Source organism: Mustela erminea, chromosome 16 (genome assembly GCF_009829155.1).
Source record: "Mustela erminea isolate mMusErm1 chromosome 16, mMusErm1.Pri, whole genome shotgun sequence".
NCBI lineage: Eukaryota > Metazoa > Chordata > Mammalia > Carnivora > Mustelidae > Mustela > Mustela erminea.
Genome location: NC_045629.1, coordinates 27,055,911 through 27,079,015, shown reverse-complemented (window position 1 = coordinate 27,079,015; position 23,105 = coordinate 27,055,911). Strand labels below are relative to the sequence as shown.

Below are 23,105 nucleotides of genomic sequence, written 5' to 3'. Positions count from 1 at the left end.
AATGGGGTAAACAGCGTGAAATTGTTTGAAGGTGCTTGCTCTGAGAAGTGACAAAAGTGCTAATTTAAAGGTAGACAGTAATACATAAAAAATGCAAATTACATTCTCTAGAAACTACTTAATGGAAAAGGCAAAAATTGGAACAATGAAAATCAACTTTAAAAAACATTTAGAAAAGAGTCAAGAGCCAGCATGGCACTCTCCTGCTCTCCTCCTGCCACAACCCAACTAACGACAGACAGTCCCAGCTCTGCCCATGAAAACCCCCTCCTGTATGAACTCCCAGTTTACTCCAATGGACCTTTTGTTTATAACAGCCCTCACAATTTCCTCCTTTCTTCTACAAAAAAGTGTTCCGCTCCTTTGTTCTGAGGACTTGTCTATGGTTTTCCTGTAGCTGGCTTGACCCATATGGCAGATCTCTGCTATTCCCAAAATAAACCTTTTTTTCTGGTAAAATAACTGGCAGTTGTATTTATTTTGTCTCTTTTAAAGATTTATCTTTATCTTTATCTTTAATATTTATCTTTATTTATCTTTATATAATTTAAGATAAATTTTATAATTTATCTTTATCTTTACATAATAAAGATATTTATCTTTATCCCATTTATTTATTTAGAGAGAGCTGTGGGGAGGGACTGAAGGAGAGGGAGAGAAAGTCTCAAGCAGACACCCTGCTGAGCCTAGAACCCTACATGGGCTCTACCTCACACCCTAAGATCACAACCTGGGCCAAAAAACAAAAAACGGATCAATCAACTGTACCACTCAGGCATCCCAACTGGCAGTTTTATTATTAAGATTAATAGACTAATTAAATTAAACCTGATTCATCCAAAAGTAGACAAGAAAAGAGGAGTAAATGGATAAAAAACAGATGAGCAAATGGAAAATATATACTAACCATAAGGGGTAAGTATATTTCAGAGCTGATCAAGGAAAAATATATAACCACAGATGGAAAGAGCACACACAAACCTTATTGGACAACGAACACTTCTGACTTGTTTGCATGTGGGGGGGGACAGCCCTCTCACAACATGAGACTGATGAGAAGCAGATGGGGGAGGAGAAGACAAGGGAATATGAACAAGGGGCCAGGGGAAAGCACGAGGGACTTACATGCCTAAGTGATGTCCCTTAGGGGCCCAGTGGGGCATTTGTCTGGTTACTGGAAGCCTCCTCTGCAGTAGATGACTTCTTCAGGACATGTGTTTGTGACAAAAAATCTTCACACTTCGTACTTATTCTGAAAAAAAGATATTTACATAAAGACATTGGACTGTCTATATACCTAACATAAAAGATGCTGGCTATGGGAGGGGAAATAATTATTTAGAGCACAGAATCCAGAACCATATTTAACAGTTTGAATCCTGGCTCCAATATTTATTTTCTGGGTGATTTTGAGGAAGTTACTGAACTCCTCTTGTCATCCATAAAATGAACATGATAATAACACTACTCTCCTCACAGGATTATTGTGGAATGTGTGAATTGAGGTAAGAACTAGTTATGACAATGCTGGCACAAATAAACACTATGTGAAAAGGGCTATTATTAGTACTATTTTTAAAAACCATTTGATAGGCTTCTAGTTCATACAGAAATACTCTTTGCCTGGTTGCTTTGTAATGTCTTTGGGAGTATATATGTGGTAAAAGATGTATTTTACTTTTTAAAAAATAAGTTCTCATGCAACAACTAAATATACTCCTAAACTGACACATTTAAATGCCTAATTAGGTTTATTTCTTATTAGTGTGGTACTCACCCTTACATGTACAGTACTGGATTGCATTGCTATGACTTTTGATATTTTCTGAAGTTTGTAAGCACGTATTCAAAGTATTTAGGCATCAGGACTCTAACATTTGGTCTGTGCTCTTACTCCTGGCTGTATCTCAGGGAAATATAGAAAATATGATTGGAAATATAAAGAATTTATTTGAAATTAGTCACAGCTCTATGTGACTTTGGCCAAGGTAGTGCATATTCCATTTTTTTTCCATCAGCAAACTGAGAGAATAAATGGTAATTAGATGAATTCTAAGTAATTCATCGAACACAGCAACAATCTGTAACAAATGTAAATATTTACACACACATAAACTCAACACACAACATAGGCAGAGGTATTCCAACTATAGTTTTCAATGAAACCTAAGATTTTTTCTTTTGTTTTGTCTATTAAAACCATATCAAAGTTATAGGACAATTTCCAGCACATCTGTTCTGGATTATATTACCATAATTGTTTCCTTCCACTGAACATCTCAGCAGTACCAAAGCAATAAGCCAAGTAGGAGCAAAAATCTTATTATTAGGCAGTAACAAGTCTCCAAATCTTTTCTTCCTCTACAGTAAAATACCTGAAGTCAAACACTTCTCGTGGAATTCTTCAAATTAAAATAAAGGTCATTTGTACTTAACAGCTATAAGTGAACACTCACCTCTCAACTTAGCGCAAACACAGGATCTGGCTTATTTTTATTACTCAAAGTCCAGTCTGCACCCCATCTGGGTCTGGGCAGTGGAAGGTAGAGCAGGCCATAGGCAGGGACTTCAGGGGAATGCACCTAGCTGGCAAGATCCAGAATGCCCCAAAACAGAGCTGCCTCTTCCCCCGCTGCCAGATCTCACAGGAGCTCCATAGTCTCCATCCAGGGCACTATAGGGTGTCTGCTGAGGCACCTCGGAGACCTGATTCCCACAATGCCCTGTGCGCCCGCCCGGCACCTCGGGCTCACGTGGCCCTCCACACTAGACATGAGGAAAGCAGCAGGAGGAACCATCAGCCCCACGAGGATGGCTGGCGAGGCTGGGGTGGCCCCTGTTAACCCAGGCCTAGAGTTCCAGGATACCTAAAGGAAGACGCTGGGACATTGAAATCTGCACCCGTGATTCGTGCTGACTTGGCATCCAGCTTCCTGAGATCTTCGAGAATCTGGGTGGCACAGAGCTAGGACAAGACAAAGGCGCGGACATGTCCAGAACATCGTGAACTACCAGGGTCCCTTCTCCACAACAGAAGTGCTAAAGCCGTGAAAACCAGATCTTGCAATATCTCAGAGCCAAACCTCGCGTGATCTCAGAAGCCCAGGCGGGTGGCTGGGGATAAAAGAAACGGAAGGCAGCTGTGAATTACAATTGCGGGACAGGCCTTACGTCAGCAGGACCTTATGGAGTATGATGTAATCACCTTTCCAGACTCAGAATCCACGAGAGAGAGGGCCTCCCCTAGGGCCTTTCAAAAATGCAAAGTGATCTAATTTAGGCCTGCAGTCTAACAAGTTAATGAAAGGATCACATTATTTGGCTAAACTATTTTTTTCAGCTCCTGAAAATTATGGTGCCTGGGTTGAAATATCACCTCAGATAAGTGTTTTTTAAAAATGTAAACAATGATTCTTTGTGCAGTAAATTAGTTTGAGCTTCAAATCTGAAGTTTGGTATGTTTTCAGAAATAACTTTGTTTTGCTCACTATAGTCTTCGAGAGTTTACAGTTCTTTTAAAAACATTTTAGAAATGCTAGAGAAGGCAGTATTTCGAAATATAATATTGAATAGAAAAGCATACGTTATAATAAGCCAACTATCTAACAGATTAGGAGAGAAATCTTTTTGGAGAATTCTGCTTTGCTTGAAGTACCCAGATCACTTTTATTAGATGCAGGACATTAAATAAATAGCACATGGTCTGGTAAACTTTAAAAGTTGAAATAATGTTAATATTAATACCATTTTATAAGCATTGACCTCTGTTTTAGATCCACATTTAGAATGTTTATCAATGATGGGGCGCCTGGGTGACTCAGTGGGTTAAGCCTCTGCCTTAGACTCAGGTCATGATCTCAGGCTCCTGGGATGAAGACCCGCATTGCGCTCAGTAGTGAGCCTGCTTCCCTCTCTCTCTCTCTGCCTGTCTCTCTGCCTACTCATGATCTCTCTGTCAAATAAATAAAATCTTTCAAAGAATGTTTATCAATGATCTATCTTCATTAGCTATAGTGTCTTCTGCTGTGATAATATGCAACAATATTCGTTTATGTCCTCAAGGGAAAAAAATTAAAGATTGTTGTAATATTCATTCAGCAATACTGACCAATTATCTATAGAATGTAAAAATCATTGAATCTCTCAGGTAAAGAGATAATGTCACAGTTCTCAAGGAGCGTATCACTAACTTTAAAGAACTAAAGCTAATACAAGTCAAAAACCTAAAAATTGGTAGGGTCAAATTAAAAGGACATATTAGAGAGCATTACTTAATTCTTACCAAGAGAATTGTAGGAAAATTCCTAGAGGATTTCACATTAAGTGCTGATGGATCAGTAGTGTAGCATAGCAGATACATAGTTTCCCCAAGGTAAGTAACAAAAATGACTCTAATTATATTAATAATAAGAACATATGTTTACCACCATCTGTATGTGTGATGTGAAGTAGGTTACACATCCCAGTCCTTAGAGCATTCCCTATGAGTTGTTATTCATCCCGTTTTTCAGGTGAGGTAATCAAAGTGTAGAAAGTTGAGAACCTTACTCAAGGCCACACCTTGTGTAGAAAGGATAGGTAAGCAATATGGAGCAAGACTAAGGGGGTTCATAAATGTTTTTATAAGATGATTTGTTTTTCTCAAATAATGGAAACTTATGGAAAAGTGTAATTCCAGTGAAAGATTTAAAGATAGATTAAAAAGGAACAGAGGAAACAAAATGAGACTCCAACTGGAGACATTGTAATAGTACAGGAAATTGATGGTGAGTGTCTAAACTAGGGACAGATATGAGAGTCTTTATACTGACAAAAATAAAACTACTGGGGTGGGGGGTAAAGTGGGGAGCCAAAGATGAATCTGAGTAAAGTTTACATTTCAATCATGCTATGTAAGAAGGTATAATGTGTCTTTTGGGAAAAAAAGTGTTCCCACAAATCTGCTTTAAATTTTGGTGTTTTTAATCTACAAATGCTTGAGTTTTGACTACCTATATTTTGAACCACTTTATTTCTGGCCAGTGCATGGTAAGTGGTCATAGTATTATTTTCTTTACCATTTGTTCCCCAGCAATGGTCTATATGAGCCTCTCCTTTATTGTTTTTCTATTATCCAGCTCTCTTGATTTTCCAGATCTCTGGCTATGACTTATCTCCCCCTTTTCTGCTCCTAAATACATAGTCATTTATTTTCTGAAAATATATAAAGTATTTACTGTCTTGTCAATTTTTTTTTAAAGATTTTATTTATTTATTTGACAGACAGCGATCACAAGTAGGTGGAGAGAGAGAGGAGGAAGCAGGCTCCCTGCTGAGCAGAGATCCTGATGTGGGGCTTGATCCCAAGACCTGGGATCATGACCCAAGCCGAAGGCAGAGGATTTAACCCACTGAGCCACCCAGGCGCCCCTGTCTGGTCAATTTTTTATAACTACTTTATATCTTTCAGATTCTATCCTCATTTTATTCAAATTTTCCCTTGATACAATGCTCCCAAATATATGATTGTCTCCTCTTTCATATACAAATAGCTACTCAAGTTGACTTTGCAGACTTCTGGTGTTGAGGATGTTATTTGTATTAACATCAATAACCCAAATTTAAAAGACTTAAAATAATTTTGCTAATTTAAAATGATTTCTTGATCAAAATAAGGAAGAAAGGGACTAAAAATATTTTGAAACATGATTAATTTTAATATGTTTACAGGGAAAGAGTAAATCCACCAGCAAGAAAAAAAAAAACCATAATTAACATTTTACAGGTTTTTAGTCTCAAAGCACAATACATTTTTCATAGAAACAAATATATCACCATCATAGGTACCATAATATGGCAACATTTATAAACAAGGCCATTTACCATTAATAAAACCAGTGGCAATGGTGATACAATACATTAGTTTATCTTTGTTAAAATTTTTACTATTATACTTCCTGGCCTGCAGGAGTATTTGCCAGGATACAAAAGAAAAATGTGTGACCTCACTTTGAACAATACATAGAAAGCTCTGGCTGCCTTTGCTTAACCCTATATTTACTATATTATCACTAGGAATGTTTTCATACCACTACTCTACCATGGAACAATAGTTCATTCCACTTACTATTAAAGCCATTCCCAAGGAATCAAATGTTTTAATAGATTCATTTGGAGATTAAGTAATTATTTTATACAAAATAAGAAGTACAATATCAGGACATACTATTTGATATGCCTAAACTTAACAGAGGAGAAAAACTATACCAGTATTAAGTGGAAAACAATTTCAGATTATTTGGAGTAGGTAATGGCAGAGTATTGAACTGGGGAAAAATGTGATAATATGGTTCCTCTCATTTTTTAAGAATTGATTATTTTTAAATGCACCAGATGATTTTCTGAAGTCCATTCACATTCACTGTTTAGATTCATTTTATTAGTGGCATATACAAAGCACCATATAAAATAACATGTGAAATGTAGAACAATCATGACTATGTAATTAACTACAGAAATAACTGCTAAGAAAATATAGCAATATTTAACACAGGATTTCTAAAACCATTGCATATTCATTATTTTCCCATAGTTAATAATGTCCCATGTTTAATTTTTACAGAATTTATCAAAATTTATAATGCACTTGGCACTTTTTGGGGGGCTGAAAATAGTTGATATCTTCTGTACAGTAATGTTACAATTTTATACAAACTTCAGAAATATGGCATTGGAATAGTCTTTATGATCCTCTTCCGAGTGTTCCATTTCACACAACAGCAAATACTCTGAATGCCTTTCCTCCTGGAGGATTCTGTAAACTGCAAAAAAATACAGAAAGTATATTGATGTCATCTCCACATATAATCCTCCAAATAAATCATGTTTATTTATGACAGTCAAGAAAGCAGCTCTATGAATCCAGATGGCCAGCTTTCTTAGGCTACTATAGTTTATAGTTATTGGAAAGCTTGAGTGAGGATGACATAATTCTTTAAATCTTGGTTGTATGCTGGGCTGCAAGTTTACTAAAATTTAAGGTGCACAGTGGTAATAATAGTATTTTATATGTAATGTAACAGATTCCAGATCACGTTTTCCTGTGTTACCACCTTTGATTTTAATAAAGCAGAGTTAGGAAGCTGTTATTCCATTTTATTGGGAGAATATTAAGATCCAGGTTTACAACTGACCAATGTGGTTAAAAGTTAACTGCAAGTTAAGAAGATAGTAATACTTAAATAATACTCTAGAGTACTATTATTTTTGAGTACCTACTACGAATTTCCCAGACCTATAACAGACGCTAAATGCCAAGTTGTCTTTTTATTAAAAATGGCACTCAGATGGTTATGTGGAAGGCAATCTACCTTACATAGCACCATCCTTGGGGCCATTTATAGAAACTTAATTGTATATGTGAAACCTCCACTGGCAATTTTAAAGAATCCGGTAAATGTCTAAAAGTTAGGAACTTTTCTTTATCTATACAATATACATGAGAGTTAATGTTTTTTCCCCAAGTACAAATGATTTGAAAAAATCACTATAGGTTCTTTGCTCTTAACTTTAATACTTGATAAAGTAAGTCATACTAACTTTCCCAAGCCACTAAAATATATACTACTGATGGACTGAATAGTATAAGACCGGAAGACATTCATTTATGTCATACAAGGTATCCAACTTCTAATCAAAAAGAATTTGTTTTTTGTGAAAAATCAGACCATTCTTTAGCAAATACTTTGTCATATAAAAGGATTAGAGAAATATCCAGTGCCCTTCTCAGCTAGAAATAATTACATATAAAAACTAATCTAGAAAATCCAAGAGGATGAAAGAAATTTCCTTATTATAAAGTCAATTAACAAAAGAGTGATTCTGACTCGTAATCCGATATTCATGTTGATTTTTATAAGCCTGTAGGAGACAGACATCTCTGGTACTGCAGCTTCTCCCATCCCTGGATAACCAATTATTACACAGCGTGCAAAGGAAACACACTGGCACAGCCACAGAACTCCAAACCCATATTAAGGTGAGCTGGTTGTAAAGCAAGCGTAAAGGGGTATGTGTGTGTGTGTGTGTAGAGGAAGAGACTATAAATATATAAAATACAAAATATATATGTATACATTTTAAAATTTACCTTTCTGAGAAGATTCCATTCTGAAAAGAAGCAGTGTAAGTCTTTCTTTTGTCCACAGGCATGACATCAACATAACCACCGTGATTTCGAACCACTCCAGCATGTACTGCTGCTCTGCAGATACTGGACAGCTGAAGGGACAAGGAAAAACCCATTGTTACTAGGAAATTCCTGCTGAACTTATCCAGTCTACTCTTGTCCTGGACTGAAGTCGGTGACACCTGTTTCTATATGGACAATCAGCGGTTACAGGTTGATGGTTTGTGCATAAAGGAATGTTTCAAAAGTCACAGTGAAAGCCAATTCTGAGTGAGTCTGAGGCAGATCTTAAGCGTAGCTAGGACGGTAAATTCCCTTCACCATTAAATCTAACAGACACTTGCCTTTCCAAATAGCAGGCTTTGGCTATAGTGCAGCAATCAGATGCAAATATACTCCTTTTATCTCTTGAAGGGCCCATTTATCATTCTCAAATTTCAGCTTTTGGGAGTCCCTACTGGAGCCACTCTGACCAGATATTCACGGGCTTATTATCTATACCTCTTTTATGTTCCATTTTGACTTATAAACAAATCATAGATCTGTATGTCTTTACAGTCCCTTTTCCAAAATACAGGTGTGTATTAAATGGGGAGCTTTCTTCTATTAAGTAATGTAATCTACACACAGCAAATTTGCTCAAGAAGAAAAATATAAAGAACAATCATAGCTTCTTACCTATATTTGCAATTGTCTATCACTTTGGTTTGAATGGTCTGACGTGAAGTGCTAGGAAAGTGCTATGATTACACTGTACCAGTTATATAGTCTGAACTGAACTGGATTTCTATGGAAGAGAAAATTATTTTCAGGCCCAACACTTTAAAATGATTAAATATGGATTTCTAGAAGTTGGCTCTTTTCCTTTGTCCCCCTAAAGTCTTCTCCAGACTTTGACATTTGCTTTAATCTTAATGTTCTGCCAAAATTTGTCAGTAGCTGCATACAGCCTGAGGAAATCCCAAAAAATGAAACACTTGAACTGTTTCAGGATAAAACAATCCCCCTCATATCCGAGGGGTCTTTTCTGATCCCACTGGTGTGTTCCTTTTTTTTATCTCTATGCACATGTGAGCGACTTAATGTGCTTTTTAAGTTCACATAAGCATGTGCATCTTACATGACCTTGCTTTATTACTGTGCTCTGAACTTTGTGGCATCAGTCAGAACTTATTAGATCAGAGAGCCTGAATGCCAAGCTGTTTAATCCTTTTCATGTTTTTGCTATGTCACAAAATACCATATGTCCAAAGCCTTGTATCCTTACTGCAAAGAAGCATTTTATTCAGTTTAAAGTCCCTCATTGTATTAATTTTGTATCCAATATAGTTCATAACAGATGAAATTAAAAACAATTCTGTACACATTTCAGTATTTTTCTTGCTCTGTTAAAAGAGTATCATCAGCATTTTCCCCAAGGCAATAAAAGTGCTTAGATATAACATTCACTAAATCCAAGCACTTGATATGTTTTGAAACTATTGTTTTGCCCACAACTATGCAGTCAGCAGGCATTCCTATTTCAGCTCAAAGGTCAGAAGAGATTTTCTTTTTATACCCATGCTTCATAAGAATTAATATATCATGAAAAGAAAAATAATTTATCTGTGAAAACAGTGGAATATTTTTAATGGATGCAGAAATTAACTTCATTTGTAACAAATGAGAAAAGTTCAAAGCAATAGAATGTACAAGTTGTAGTTATATAAACAGAGAGAGAGAGACAGAGAGACAGGGAGGGAGGGAGGAAGAGAAGATGTCTTTCCATATCTTGTATTTAAATAGACAATGTATTTTGTAAGGGGTGGGAAGACTGGCAGTTAATGCTTAAGTCTCCGACTCTGCACTAACCTCATAATAGTAATCTTTTTATTTCCAACTTACTTTTAAAAGGTTCTACATAATAATACATAATACCTATATTCATTGCACTAAGGAAGATAAAATGATCTCTAAAATGATTTCTAATAAAACATTAACTCTAGAAAAATAGACGGCTGATGGATATAGAAGTGTATAGGGTATTTTGAAAGATTTTCACGAGGCATGACAAAAATTTTTAGAAAAGTTTTGGTGTTTAAACAGGTAGTCTAAAAAGAATAACTTCTTTTGAAATCTTTGATGATTTTAGATAGGTTTATTCATTTACACTTATTAATTTATTTTTTCAACAAATATTTTTAAGATATTTGCTTAATTTCTGATGTCCTGTGTGCTCTAAGTTTGTTAAGGCAGGATGTAATACTGTCTTGTTCACAGGCTGGCTCACATCAAATTGTTGATTAAAAAGCGATGCATGAATTGCCTAGCTGTCACCCTCAAGGAACTTCAAAATAATAAAAGAGGTGGAGAAACAATCCTAACACTAACAGAATCAGCTAACTGCTAAAAGGGGAAAAATTAAGTTATAGGGGCCGAAAGAAGGGTCACATTACATATGTATTAGGAGATCCCCCAACACACTCCAAAGAGAAAGTGGTAATAATTTAGAATGTGAAGAATGACCATGATTTTAGCAGACAGAAAGATAAGAAGAAAAGCACAAACATGAGGATCAGAAAGTTAGGATACCAGAAACACATTTAAGCTGTAGATAAGAATAGTGCAAAGCTGAAGCCTGGGAAGGACTCAGATGTGGAAAAAATCTCAGAGCTAATGCTGAACTTCAAAGAAACAAAAACAAAAACAAAAAAACCTGGACCTCAATGAACTTACCAATAGAAATAAGGTGATCAATACTATTTCAGACTGCTTTTCACGAGCCTATTTCCATAGTATTTTATTGAATATGTGTTTCAAAAGTGTATTATCTGAATTTGTTTTTCCATCTCTCTGGCTTAGAAACTGTAATGGTTTTTAAATGTCTGCCACATAAAATCTAAACTCATCAGCATGCATTCAGACTCTCCAAGGACATGTTTCAAGAGCCAGATCCCTCGATCCCTCAAATCAAATTGGCTGCAGGCCCTTTGAAATTCAATGCTCACCTGTTCAGAGACAAGCAAACCTATGTGTTATGCATGCATCTTACCTGCTGTCCCCTCCCCATCTTTGTAGATGCTGTTCATCCCACCTACGTTGTGTCCCTAATCCAATTTATCAACCCACACTTGAAACGTGGCTCAAAGAGCACTTGTCCCTATGGAAGCCCTCCCAGTTAATAGTCCTTGTCCAACCCAGTAATGTTGTCCATTATAACATCCCCTCAAGTGGTTTCCTTTTGTATGTATTTTAATGTACTATCTGTTCTTGATTCTATGCTACTTTTTAAATGTTCCTTTGCCAGCAAAAGATATTGTTCATATACCTGATAATTTCTTAATTATCAAGTTTACACTATAAAATACTGAAGAATCAAAAGGAAGATTTAAAAAAAAAAGTCAATTTTCCTTCAAATGACTCTGGACTATTTCCTATGTGTCTGATATACAACAAATGGGTAAGACATAAAAATTTAGTAAAAATAAATTATTATGCACTCATATGTGCATACGGATAGTCATTTTTCAGTGTTATTGCTGACTAGCTTCTCTGAGAATATGTATATCCACATAGAATCTGTTCCCTTATTCTATATATAAATGTACATGCATTAATGTGTGTACAAATATATACATGAATACTGAAAGTTGAATAAATTAAGATACTTACATCAGAATAAACTCGAGTTCCAATTACACGAGCATAATGCGGATTTGCCTGCATACAGTTACGAGGACAATAGACTCTGAAAAATATATATATAATACTAAGTAGCTGGTTACTTCAGTCATTCTCACTAATAAGACCACAAACAAGCACACACAACAGTTAACACCATTCTCGAACCTTCTCATCTTTTTTTCTTCTGAAATAGGTCCATTGTATAAGCCAGGCAGTAGATGCAATTGCTTCTGCTTAATTTACTCACTTCCAGCTTTTGGCACAAATGTGTTCTTTTCTTTTTTAACTTAGCCAAGAAGTTTTCTAATTTCTGGATTAACTAGAAAGAAACATCAGGGTGCATCCCTGAGTATCTGGGAATTGGTACCCAATGTGTCTGTAGAATTTAGTAAACAGGTAACTTGAAAAACATGACTCATTGCCTCATACTTCTTGTAGTTTGTTTCTTCTATGTTCACATCTTTGGTATCTCGTCTAATTTCATGGTTTTACTCATGATTATAAATTGTTGGATTTCCAAATTTCTATCTCCAGTTAAGACTTCTTAATTCCAAATTTGTATGACCTATTGCTTATTCAATATCTCCACTTAACTCTTACAGTCATTTCAAACTTAAGTGGGTTTAAAACCAAATTCCTAAGCTCTTCCTCTGGTCCCCCAAATCTGTTCTTTCTGTAGGCTTCCTACAATAAAGGGTAACTCCATTACTCCAGGTGCTCAGGCCAGAATCTCTTAGTCTAGCCTTGATGCCTCTCTTTATCTCACACCTTACATTCAGTCCCTCAGCAATTTCTCTTGCTTGTATGTTACAATCAGAGAATTCCTCAACACCTCAGTTACTATAACCCTAGACTTCATGGTATCTAGCTATTGGTTCTTCTATGACCTCCCCGCTTCCAACCTAGCCCCATCCACTCTTTTGTTCCCCCCACTTATATAAAAGCATACAAGTCCAGTCATATCATTCATCTGCTCCAAATACTCCAGTGGCTTTCCATCTCTTTCAGAATAAATGACAAGATCCTTACAATGATCAACAAGCCCTACATTTCTTGCCCCCCCACTATTACCTATCTGACCTCATATCCTCCTCTTCTACTTTCTCCCCCAGCTCCAGTCATACTTGGCTCATAGTTATTTCTCAAACATACAAAAAACAGGCTCTTCCTCAGGGCCTTTGCACTTCTCTTTCTCTGTGCCTAGAATATTCTTTCTCCAGATTTCCTATTGCCTTCCTCATAACTGATTGGCTTAGCTCACTTAATAACATATCCAAAAGCCCTTTATTTAAACATCCAATTAGATTTAAAAATCCAATTATCACTGTTCAATCAATCACGTGCTTAAAAACTCCACTCCGAGAGTTTAAGAAACTACCAAGTGGCACTTTTTTTTTTTTTTTTTAAAGCAATGGACTCTTCAATTCACACACATGCACACATACACAAAGACATTTGTGTACTAAAAGGAAATTAAAAACTAAAACTGGAAAAAATTCATTTTAGTAAATAGTAAATCAGAATTTCAACAAAATGACTACACAAAAATCACTGTCTGATGAAAGAATCAATGATTTTCCTAAAAGCATTCTAAAGAAACATTTAATTGCTACTACCTTTACCAATTGAAGAAACTCCTTCTTTAAAAAGTTCTTAAGAGATAGCTGCATTTCTTATTTCTAAAATCTATATAACATTGTACACTTTAGAGTATACCTGTGAATTATAACTTCTAAAGTAGAACCATTTAAATATAAATAATAAATGAGTCCAAGTTTTTATAACTTTAAAGAGCTATTTTTATAAAAGATGCTATAGGGGATTTCTAGAGGAAGAAAGTTGTCCCCATTGGCTGAGATATTTTCCCCATGTGTTTGAGAACAATTGGGCAGCCACTGCCCATCCTATGGCAGTAAAATCAACTCCTCTGCCTTTAGGATCACACTGAAGGCTCTACCTTGACTACATTTAGCACTTGGTTTGTGGAAGGCAAAGGTCAGAGCTCCAGACTGAGTTAGTATCTACTTAGGCAAGTTCAGGTCAAAGAAAGACTAACGGAGGTTTTCACTTGCTTGTGTTCTGATCTCTGGTTTTAACACCTTGTTACGTACTACTGAGAATGTAGATAGTGACCCGGTTGGCATTCCTTTATATACAATTTAGTTATAAGCTTTGAATAAAAATGTTAACACATTTTAATGATACCTGCTTTTACATCTTGAACATTCAACAGATTTCAAAGACTGTGTCATTTGTAGATATATGTAAATCAGGATATGATTTCTGCCCTCCACCTCTGTGGAGGTCAGAAAAAAAAAAAAAAAGGATTTCTAGTAACTCACACAAACACATGATATTTACAAGATTATGGAACTAAATCATAGAGACTTCTTATTTGGGGCTATTCTGCCTGCTATGGAACCTCTCAATGACACAATGGTACAGGTAAATATTGTTTCTTCATGCTCATCTTGAGCTAATTTCCTTTCATTTATTTGTTCTTAGCATTTTCTCCAGAATAGATTTATGTCTCAAAGTATTTAAGTCATATGATATTCTGAAACAGATGTACCAACCACATGGTTCCTTAAAAGTTATAAAGTGTTATATAAATCATACCATTACAGCATAATTTGTGAAACTATTAAAAAATTGTATGAGAAAAGAAAAGACAACACTTTGTTTCACTAGTGTCTCAAAGAAAATGGTTGGGGGGGCTTTCCTGACTAAGGTCAAAATTATGTATATCATTACTTCAACCAATTTGTTATGTTGGTAACAGTAAAAGATAAAATTAAATTTTTTTTAAAGATTTTATTTTTTTATTTAGAGAAAGAGAGATAGAGAGAGTGCACGCACAAATGGGAGGGGGTAAAGGAAGCGAAAGAATCCCAAGCAGACTTCATGCTGAGTGCAAGGCTGAGTCTCAGGACCCTGAGATCATGACGTGAGCTGAAATCAAGAGTTGGATGCCTTCAGGGAAATACAAATCAAAACCACAATGAGATACCACCTCACACCAGTCAGAATGGCTAAAATAAACAAGTCAGGAAATGACAGATGCTGGCGAGGATGCGGAGAAAGGGGAACCCTCCTACACTGTTGGTGGGAATGCAAGCTGGTGCAGCCACTCTGGAAAACAGCATGGAGGTTCCTCAAAATGTTGAAAATAGAACTGCCCTATGACCCAGCAATTGCACTATTGGGTATTTACCCTAAAGATACAAACGTAGTGATCTAAAGGGGCATGTGCACCCGAATGTTTATAGCAGCAATGTCCACAATAGCCAAACTATGGAAAGAACCTAGATGTCCATCAACAGATGAATGGATCAAGAAGATGTGGTATATATACACAATGGAATACTATGCAGCCATCAAGAGAAATCTTGCCATTTGCGACAACATGGATGGAACTAGAGCGTATCATGCTTAGCGAAATAAGTCAAGCAGAGAAAGACAACTATCATATGATCTCCCTGATATGAGGAAGTGGTGATGCAACATGGGGGCTTAAGTGGGTAGGCGAAGAATCAATGAAACAAGATGGGATTGGGAGGGAGACAAACCATAAGTGACTCTTAATCTCACAAAACAAACTGAGGGTTGCTGGGGGGAGGGGGTTTGGGAGAAGGAGGTGGGATTATAGACATTGGGGAGGGTATGTGCTTTGGTGAGTGCTGTGAAGTGTGTAAACCTGGTGATTCACAGACCTGTACCCCTGGGGATAAAAATATATGTTTATAAAAAATAAAAAATTATAAAAAAAAAAAAGAGTTGGATGCTTAACCAAATGCCCACCCAGTGCCCTGGTTAAATTTAATTTTAAAAATTTCTCTCATAGGGGAATATTTCCCCTCTCTGGAGTAACCAAATAAATAGGAAACATTTATTAACATTTCACTTTAGTGATTTTTATTTTTTTTTTTTAAAGATTTTTATTTATTTACTTGACAGACAGAGATCACAAGTAGGCAGAGAGGCAGAGAGTGAGGAGGAAGCAGGCTCCCTGCTGAGCAGAGAGCCCGATGTGGGGCTCGATCCCAGGACCCTGGGATCATGACCTGAGCCGAAAGCAGAGGCTTTAACCCACTGAGCCACCCAGGTGCCCCAATGTGATTTTTATTTCTTTTGGAAAAATATTGCTAAATTATTCTGCAGATATTAAAATAACCATTTACTGAGTATCTACTAGAGGGATGCTTTATGCTGGGATGCTCTACAGAAATTATCCTCACTATTTGGTCCTCATAAGCCTAGTCACATGGCTGAGATAGAGCTTAGCATACTACAGTACACAGGGAGTATTTAATAGTATTCATAAATGGATAATTCTAAAATTTTAGTTTTTTCTATCATATGATAATGGCAAAATTTACCAGCTTCACCTACCTTAAGAAGTAGCATCACAGTCTTTTATTACCTTATGAACAACCCATCTCATTCTTTAAGTAAAACACCACTTAAGTTTCAAAAGGTTCAGTGACAAATCTTTTCCAAAACAAACTTTACCATAAAAAGTAAGCTCCCTCAATTTTTAGTAATTACAGTTTATCAATTACAATTCTATCTCTAATCTTATTATTGGTTTTTAGAATTAACATGTGATTACTTTGTATTAATGGAGGAAATGTGGATAGAAATAAGACTGGAAGTGAAGAGATCTATTTCATTTTTCCTATGTACGGTTATAACGTATGGCCATAATACTTCTAACAGTTTTCACCTTAGTGTGGTCAAAATAAATGAAGTACTTTTCATTATTGTATTATAGATAAACTCCATTATAATTTTTAAAAAGATAGTATGCAAAAAATAATCAATAAAAGAAAGGCAGAAGATGGGTTTTTTGACTTAGCAATCACAATTAGATTTATCCAATTTAGAAACTGAATGGCAATGCTTAAAAATATGTTACATCATTATAGTTTTTGTGGTAACAATTTGTTATAGACTAACTGTGTCTCTCCAAATTCATACGTTGAAGCCAGCTCCCAGTGTGACTGTATTTGGAGATGGGCCTTTATGGAGTTGATTAAGGTAAATGAGATCATCAGGGTTAAGCCCTGATCCCAGGAAAGGAGAATCTTCTCTCTGTCTCTGCCTTTGCCCCTGTCTCTCTCTCTCCCCTTCCCTACTCTCCTGCCCTGTGAGAACACAGAGAAAACGCAGCCATCTGCAACAAGGGGATAGGCTTCAGAAGAAACCAAACCTGCCCACACCTTGATCTTAATCTTCCATCTTCCAGAATTAGGTGAAAATAAATTTCGACTTCTAACACCATCCAGTCTGTGGTATGTTGTTATAGCACCTAAGCAGACTAAGACAGAAGTCTTCATAGCACATGTGAACATGCAGAATACATCCAGCAGCTCTGGTATTATGGAAGAGCCAAAAGCACTCTGGGCTTTGGAGAAAGCGTATGAGGAATGCCTAGAGTGCAGGTAGTTTTTCGTGACCCACCGCTCCCTTTGGCTTCACAGCTTAAGACCATGTACCTTTCAAAGCTTGCAGACAGCAGAGTTCCAGGCAAGAACAGTTATCAGAGAGTAAAAGCCCCAGCAATATATGTTCACTGGTCGAGAAGAATGAGAAAATTTAGAAAACATTACCTTGGGCAATGTGAAGCAGGCTTATGAAATGGACAGAGCTGTTCCACCGTTGTTTCACAAGTGACGGCCTGGACTGAAGAATTGAAACACAAAACAATAAACAAATCTTTGGCAACAATAACATGCAACATAGTCATAAGAAAATAAGATTTAAAAAAGGACTAACCTGTTACTTTAGAGACTGTGAAGGAATTAGCAGATTGATATTTGCTGAAGATAAAAACATAAACATGTCAGTCATTTTTTAGATGCATCATCAACATAATTCTTGGTATTATTGAGGTCTATGAATACTTTGTTTCCTCTTAATTTGATTCTTATTTAAATATCCAAATAAGTAGTAGTATAAGAATACATCCTCTATTTTTTTTTTTTAAGCTTTGGTCATTTTTTAAAAATTTTTTTCAATTTATTTATTTTCAGAAAAACAGTATTATTTTTTCACCACATCCAGTGCTCCAAGCAATCCGTGCCTTCTATAATACCCACCACCTGCTACCCCAACCTCCCACGCCCCCCGCCACTTCAAACCCCTCAGATTGTTTTTCAGAGTCCATAGTCTCTTTTATGCTAAATCCATATTATCTTCAAGTATGAACCAAATCAATACAAACCAAATTAATCATTCTTGATATTAGAAAATGGTCTCTTCTCATGATCAGTCTCAAAATATACAAATAACAGCATAAAACCACACAGATTTATATCTATATGTTTCCTATTAAAATTAAAACTCTAGGGGCACCTGGGTGGCTCAGTGGGTTAAGCCTCTGCCTTTGGCTCAGGTCATGATCCCAGGGTCCTGGGATCCAGCCCTGCATGGGGCTCTCGACTCAGCAGGAAGTCTGCTTCCCTTCCTCTCTCCGCCTGCCTCTCTGCCTACTTGTGATCTCTCTCTGTCATATAAATAAACAAAATCTTTAAAAAAAAATTGAAACTCTAAATATATTAATCCCCTGTCACCATAGAACCAAACTATTTAATTTCTTACAATAGTAAATACAAGATAGTATTGTAAAAAGACTATTAAATCATAAGTATGTTAAAGGAATGTGTGTTATTCATTTTTGTCCCCCCAAGTATATAATAAAATGTCTGTGATGAATGAATTCCTCCTTATTATATGCTTCATGCGTCATTAAAAAGCAGGAATAGAAGAATAGGTATACCATTATATATCAAAATTTTAATTAGTTTATTTATACCCAAATTTTCAGAAAAAAAAATCTATTACAAAAGATAAACTTATTTGTAATAGTATTGGAATGACACACCTTCACATTTTAAAAGAGTTTTTGTAATAAACATAATCAAAAACTAAGTTCATTCCATAGTTTGGCTATTGTGGACATTGCTGCTATAAACATTCGGGCGCACGTGCCCCTTTGGATCACTACGTTTGTATCTTTAGGGTAAATAACCAGTAGTGCAATTGCTGGGTCATAGGGAAGTTCTATTTTCAACATTTTGAGGAACCTCCATGCTGTTTTCCAGAGTGGTTGCACCACTTGCATTCCCACCAACAGTGTAGGAGGGTTCCCCTTTCTCCGCATCCTTGCCAGCATCTGTCATTTCCTGACTTGTTGATTTTAGCCATTCTGACTGGTGTGAGGTGATATCTCATTGTGGTTTTGATTTGTATTTCCCTGATGCCGAGTAATATGGAGCACTTTTTCATGTGTCTGTTGGCCATCTGGATGTCTTCTTTGCAGAAATGTCTGTTCATGTCCTCTGCCCATTTCTTGATTCGATTATTTGTTCTTTGGGTGTTGAGTTTGCTAAGTTCTTTATAGATTTTGGACTAGATGTCCATCAACAGATGAATGGATAAAGAAAATGTGGTATATATACACAGTGGAATACTATGCAGCCATCAAAAGAAATGAAATCTTGCCATTTGCGACAACATGGATGGAACTAGAGCGTATCATGCTTAGCGAAATAAGTCAAGCAGAGAAAGACAACTATCATATGATCTCCCTGATATGAGGAAGTGGTGATGCAACATGAGGGCTTAAGTGGGTAGGAGAAGAATCAATGAAACAAGATGGGATTGGGAGGGAGACAAACCATAAGTGTCTCTTAATCTCACAAAACAAACTGAGGGTTGCTGGGGGGAGGGGAGTTGGGAGAAGGGGGTGGGGTTATGGACATTGGGGAGGGTATGTGCTTTGGTGAGTGCTGTGAAGTGTGTAAACCTGGCGATTCACAGACCTGTACCCCTGGGGATAAAAATATATGTTTATAAAAAAAAAAAATTAAAAAAAAAAGAAAAACTAAGTTCAAACAGAATAGTAAATAGGATAAATGTTGTTTAATCCAACACCCAGTATTTGGTTTACTAAAGGTAATAACTTCTATTATTCATTTAAGGTAATTAATAAATATCTGCTGAATTACTAAGCTAATCAATAAATGCTTCTATACAGCTTTTACTTAAGAGAGTAATTGCTAATGACTGAAAACTACAGAGAAAGCCTTTAAACAAAATTATATACAGAGAATGTTATTCTACCAAATTTGCAAAGGTTTTTAATTTTTAATAAATTCTTATCATTATGAATTCTCTACTGTGGAGTTTCATGCAATTCTATAGTTACAAAGAAAAGAAACTATGTCATATATCTTAAGAAGAGGCATTCCATATGAGGTTTAATGTTTGTTTTTTTACATAGAAGTAGGATACTAACAAAGTTATTTCAGGTCAGATTTTTCTAATTTCTATAGAGTATATATCAAAATATATAGTCTTCTAAAATAATGCTTCATATATTTAATGTAAGAAACATTTCAAAATTTAATGCTTTTATGTTTAGTTAAATTATTTAGATGGACAAAAGTACATAATATATTACATATTTAGAGAACTTTTCAAAATGCTCTTTTACGTATTAATCGAATTTATCTTATTAACAAAGTTACTGTTGCATGAAATAAACCATTTTCCATAAGCAGAGCAGGCAGAATATGCAAATCAATTAGACTTCTCTGGGGTATTTTCTTTTATGGCTGAAAAAAATCTGTTGCTTCACATCAAGAAAAACTGTAAATTTGTACATTCTCAGTGAAACTCCAGAAAATGTGGAGCTTTAGCATGTTCTTTATAAGTAAAACTGCTCAATTTTGAATTTACATACTTCAGCTCCTTTTCGTCTTCAGAAATTACTGAGCTCAAATGAGCCTTGACGATTACCAACTTCCACATAAATCCTTCTATGCTGGGCTCTGAAAGAATTTGTCAATTCATTATTACAATTTAAAATCATCCCATCCAAAAGATCATTTGTGTACTTACCCGATTGTTTGAATACCATTTCTATTGGATTTGATGAAATAATGTTTTCTTCCTTGTCTAGTGATATCTACCCAACCGCCATCATTGTCTATTACGCCATAATGAATTGCAGCTCTACAGATGCTGGATTGCTTGGAGAAAAAAGAAAGGAGAAAGGGACATTAAAATACCAAGAGTTCTCCATAGGATACGTCTAATAACTATTTACATGACTTTAAGTTAAACATATTTGAGCAAAATATCTGTATTTATATAAATTGTTATTTTTGCATTTAAAAAAATCAAATATTATATAAAAAGATCCTATTCCCAAATGATGATATTTATAGTACTTACCATTTCATAGTGTACACTGCCAATAACTTTAGCTTTACTATCCAAACAGCCAGCCGGGCATTCATATCTAATGAAAGTAATTGAGAACAAAATTCAGTTTCTCTGAATGTCAGTGCAAAATGAAAAAAATCTCCTATTTTGTCAGGTAATTTTGAGAATAATAACAAATATTACCTATTGCAGGTTGTTCCTTTGCACTGATCTCTTAATCTTACTTCACAAGAAACAATTTGGGCTGAAAAAAGAAAAAATACCAAAATAATTTAGATAATGTAAAAGCTGCTATATTTCATCACATATAGTCTAATGTCAAGCTTCTGTCATTCTCAAACTGTCCCAATTAATAAAATAGAGTTGCATATGCCATTTTTGTAAACTTTAAAATTTGTGTAAATTATGCAGAGGTCTTACACATTTGCTGTGTGCTTATCACTTCATTTCTGTTACTATCATCTGCTCTTGTCTGAACGTGGGTGTCACGGACTTGTGACTGCTGCCGTTCAATTTCATTTGTTTCTTCTTCTCGAGGAGGATAATACCTGTCTGATCCTTCTGTTAGAGAGAATAGATTTAAGAAAGATGAGCCCACCTTAAATGTACACAAATCATCAAATAATAACAAACCATTAGATGCCTGGGTAACATTTAAAACTAGAAAACTAAAAAAATCTGTAGATTTTTTGGCACAGGTGTTGTTGGCTTAAGGTGGTGATCTTATCTACTGCATTGGAGTAAATAAAATAAATGTATAAGGCTTTGAACTCTTGATTCATTTATGCTTCCATCTGGCTAACATTAAATAGAGTCATTTCTAAACCTGCTTTATATTTGAGCGTGATATCAGTGATTGCCTTTCATAATAGAACCATGAAGTCTACACTGTGATCTAATGATGTAAGGGCTTGTGTATTTGAATTTGTTTTCCAAAATGAAATCATATTTTTAAGAGAATCACTTCTAAAATTTTCCAAAGGGTCACATTTAAAATTCTCCTAAAAAGAAATTCAGCTTAAAGAAGGCATGCCATGCCCTTCTAATTTACTACAATGTCAGTTTCCATGGAAATGTTTTTCTCTTTTAGAAGGAAATCCAATGTGCAGAAATTTAAACTTAACAATGGAGAATTTAATTTTTTTTCCAGGTTCACATATCAAGGGTTTAACGGTGGCATAATGTGGAATGGTGTGTTATTTTCATGTATGTCCAAGAACTCAGAACCTAGAAAAGGAAGTATGAGTTCAGAGGAGAGTCATTTTTAAATAAAATAGTGGTCACTGGTGGAGAAGCAAGTAGGTTGGAGGTTTAGAGATGGAGAAAATGGAAAACAGACTCACACACAGTGAAAATTGCTTCCAGGAATGAAAAACGGCTCATATACCAGAGTGAAATAAATCGTGACTTCTTGTCTGGTCATTATAGTAATGGGCACTCAGTCATCAGGAAAAGACACATCTCTTATGAGTATTTAAAAGGAGCTGCATTAATTCATATTTTCTAAAACACAACCTACATTAATCTTCATTCAGTCGTCATTAAGAAAAAAGTACAAGGGAATAGAAATGTTCACTGGGATGCCCAGAAAGAGTTGGATTTTCACAAAGCTTTATCATACAATTCTTTTCTTCATGTGCTGTAAGCAGGACATCAAATTTATATGTATATTTTAGCACATCAGGTGCATTTCAGAGCACTACTTTTATAACAGTCTTACAATACTATGAGAGCTTTTATTATTGGTTGTTTTGGCCTGAGAATTCATATATTCTGCAATAAGGAGCACAGAATTAGTAAATTTCTTTGAGCACCATTTAGTAAGTTTCATGGATAGGTAATTTGGCAAAAACTCTTAAAGTGTTAAAAACTGTATTAGATTGCTAAATCCTTCAAAAATTAAGACACTTATAAAAATAATTCTAGTCAATAATATATTAAGGTGGCTTTTTTTTAAAAAAGATTTATTTATTTATTTATTTATTAGACACGAAGATAGAAAGAGAGAGCACAAGTAGGCAGAGCAGCAGGCAGAGAGAGA

The 23,105-nt window shown here is 35.5% G+C and overlaps 1 protein-coding gene across 2 annotated transcripts in view; it reads right to left on the bottom strand.

The window, feature by feature from the left end:
• Positions 1-6,657: 6,657 nt before the first annotated feature.
• CRISPLD1 (cysteine rich secretory protein LCCL domain containing 1) overlaps positions 6,658-23,105 on the bottom strand; it is a 42,107-nt gene continuing 25,659 nt past the window's right edge. For both annotated transcript variants that reach the window (XM_032316649.1, XM_032316650.1), the window contains 9 exons: positions 21,485-21,625; positions 21,248-21,308; positions 21,074-21,140; positions 20,738-20,868; positions 17,609-17,652; positions 17,443-17,515; positions 11,819-11,894; positions 8,129-8,259; positions 6,658-6,800 (listed from right to left, as the gene is read on the bottom strand). In XM_032316649.1, coding sequence (XP_032172540.1) covers positions 6,749-6,800; positions 8,129-8,259; positions 11,819-11,894; positions 17,443-17,515; positions 17,609-17,652; positions 20,738-20,868; positions 21,074-21,140; positions 21,248-21,308; positions 21,485-21,625 — 776 coding nt within the window. In that variant the 3' untranslated portion in view covers positions 6,658-6,748. The remainder of the gene's footprint in view (positions 6,801-8,128; positions 8,260-11,818; positions 11,895-17,442; positions 17,516-17,608; positions 17,653-20,737; positions 20,869-21,073; positions 21,141-21,247; positions 21,309-21,484; positions 21,626-23,105) is intronic.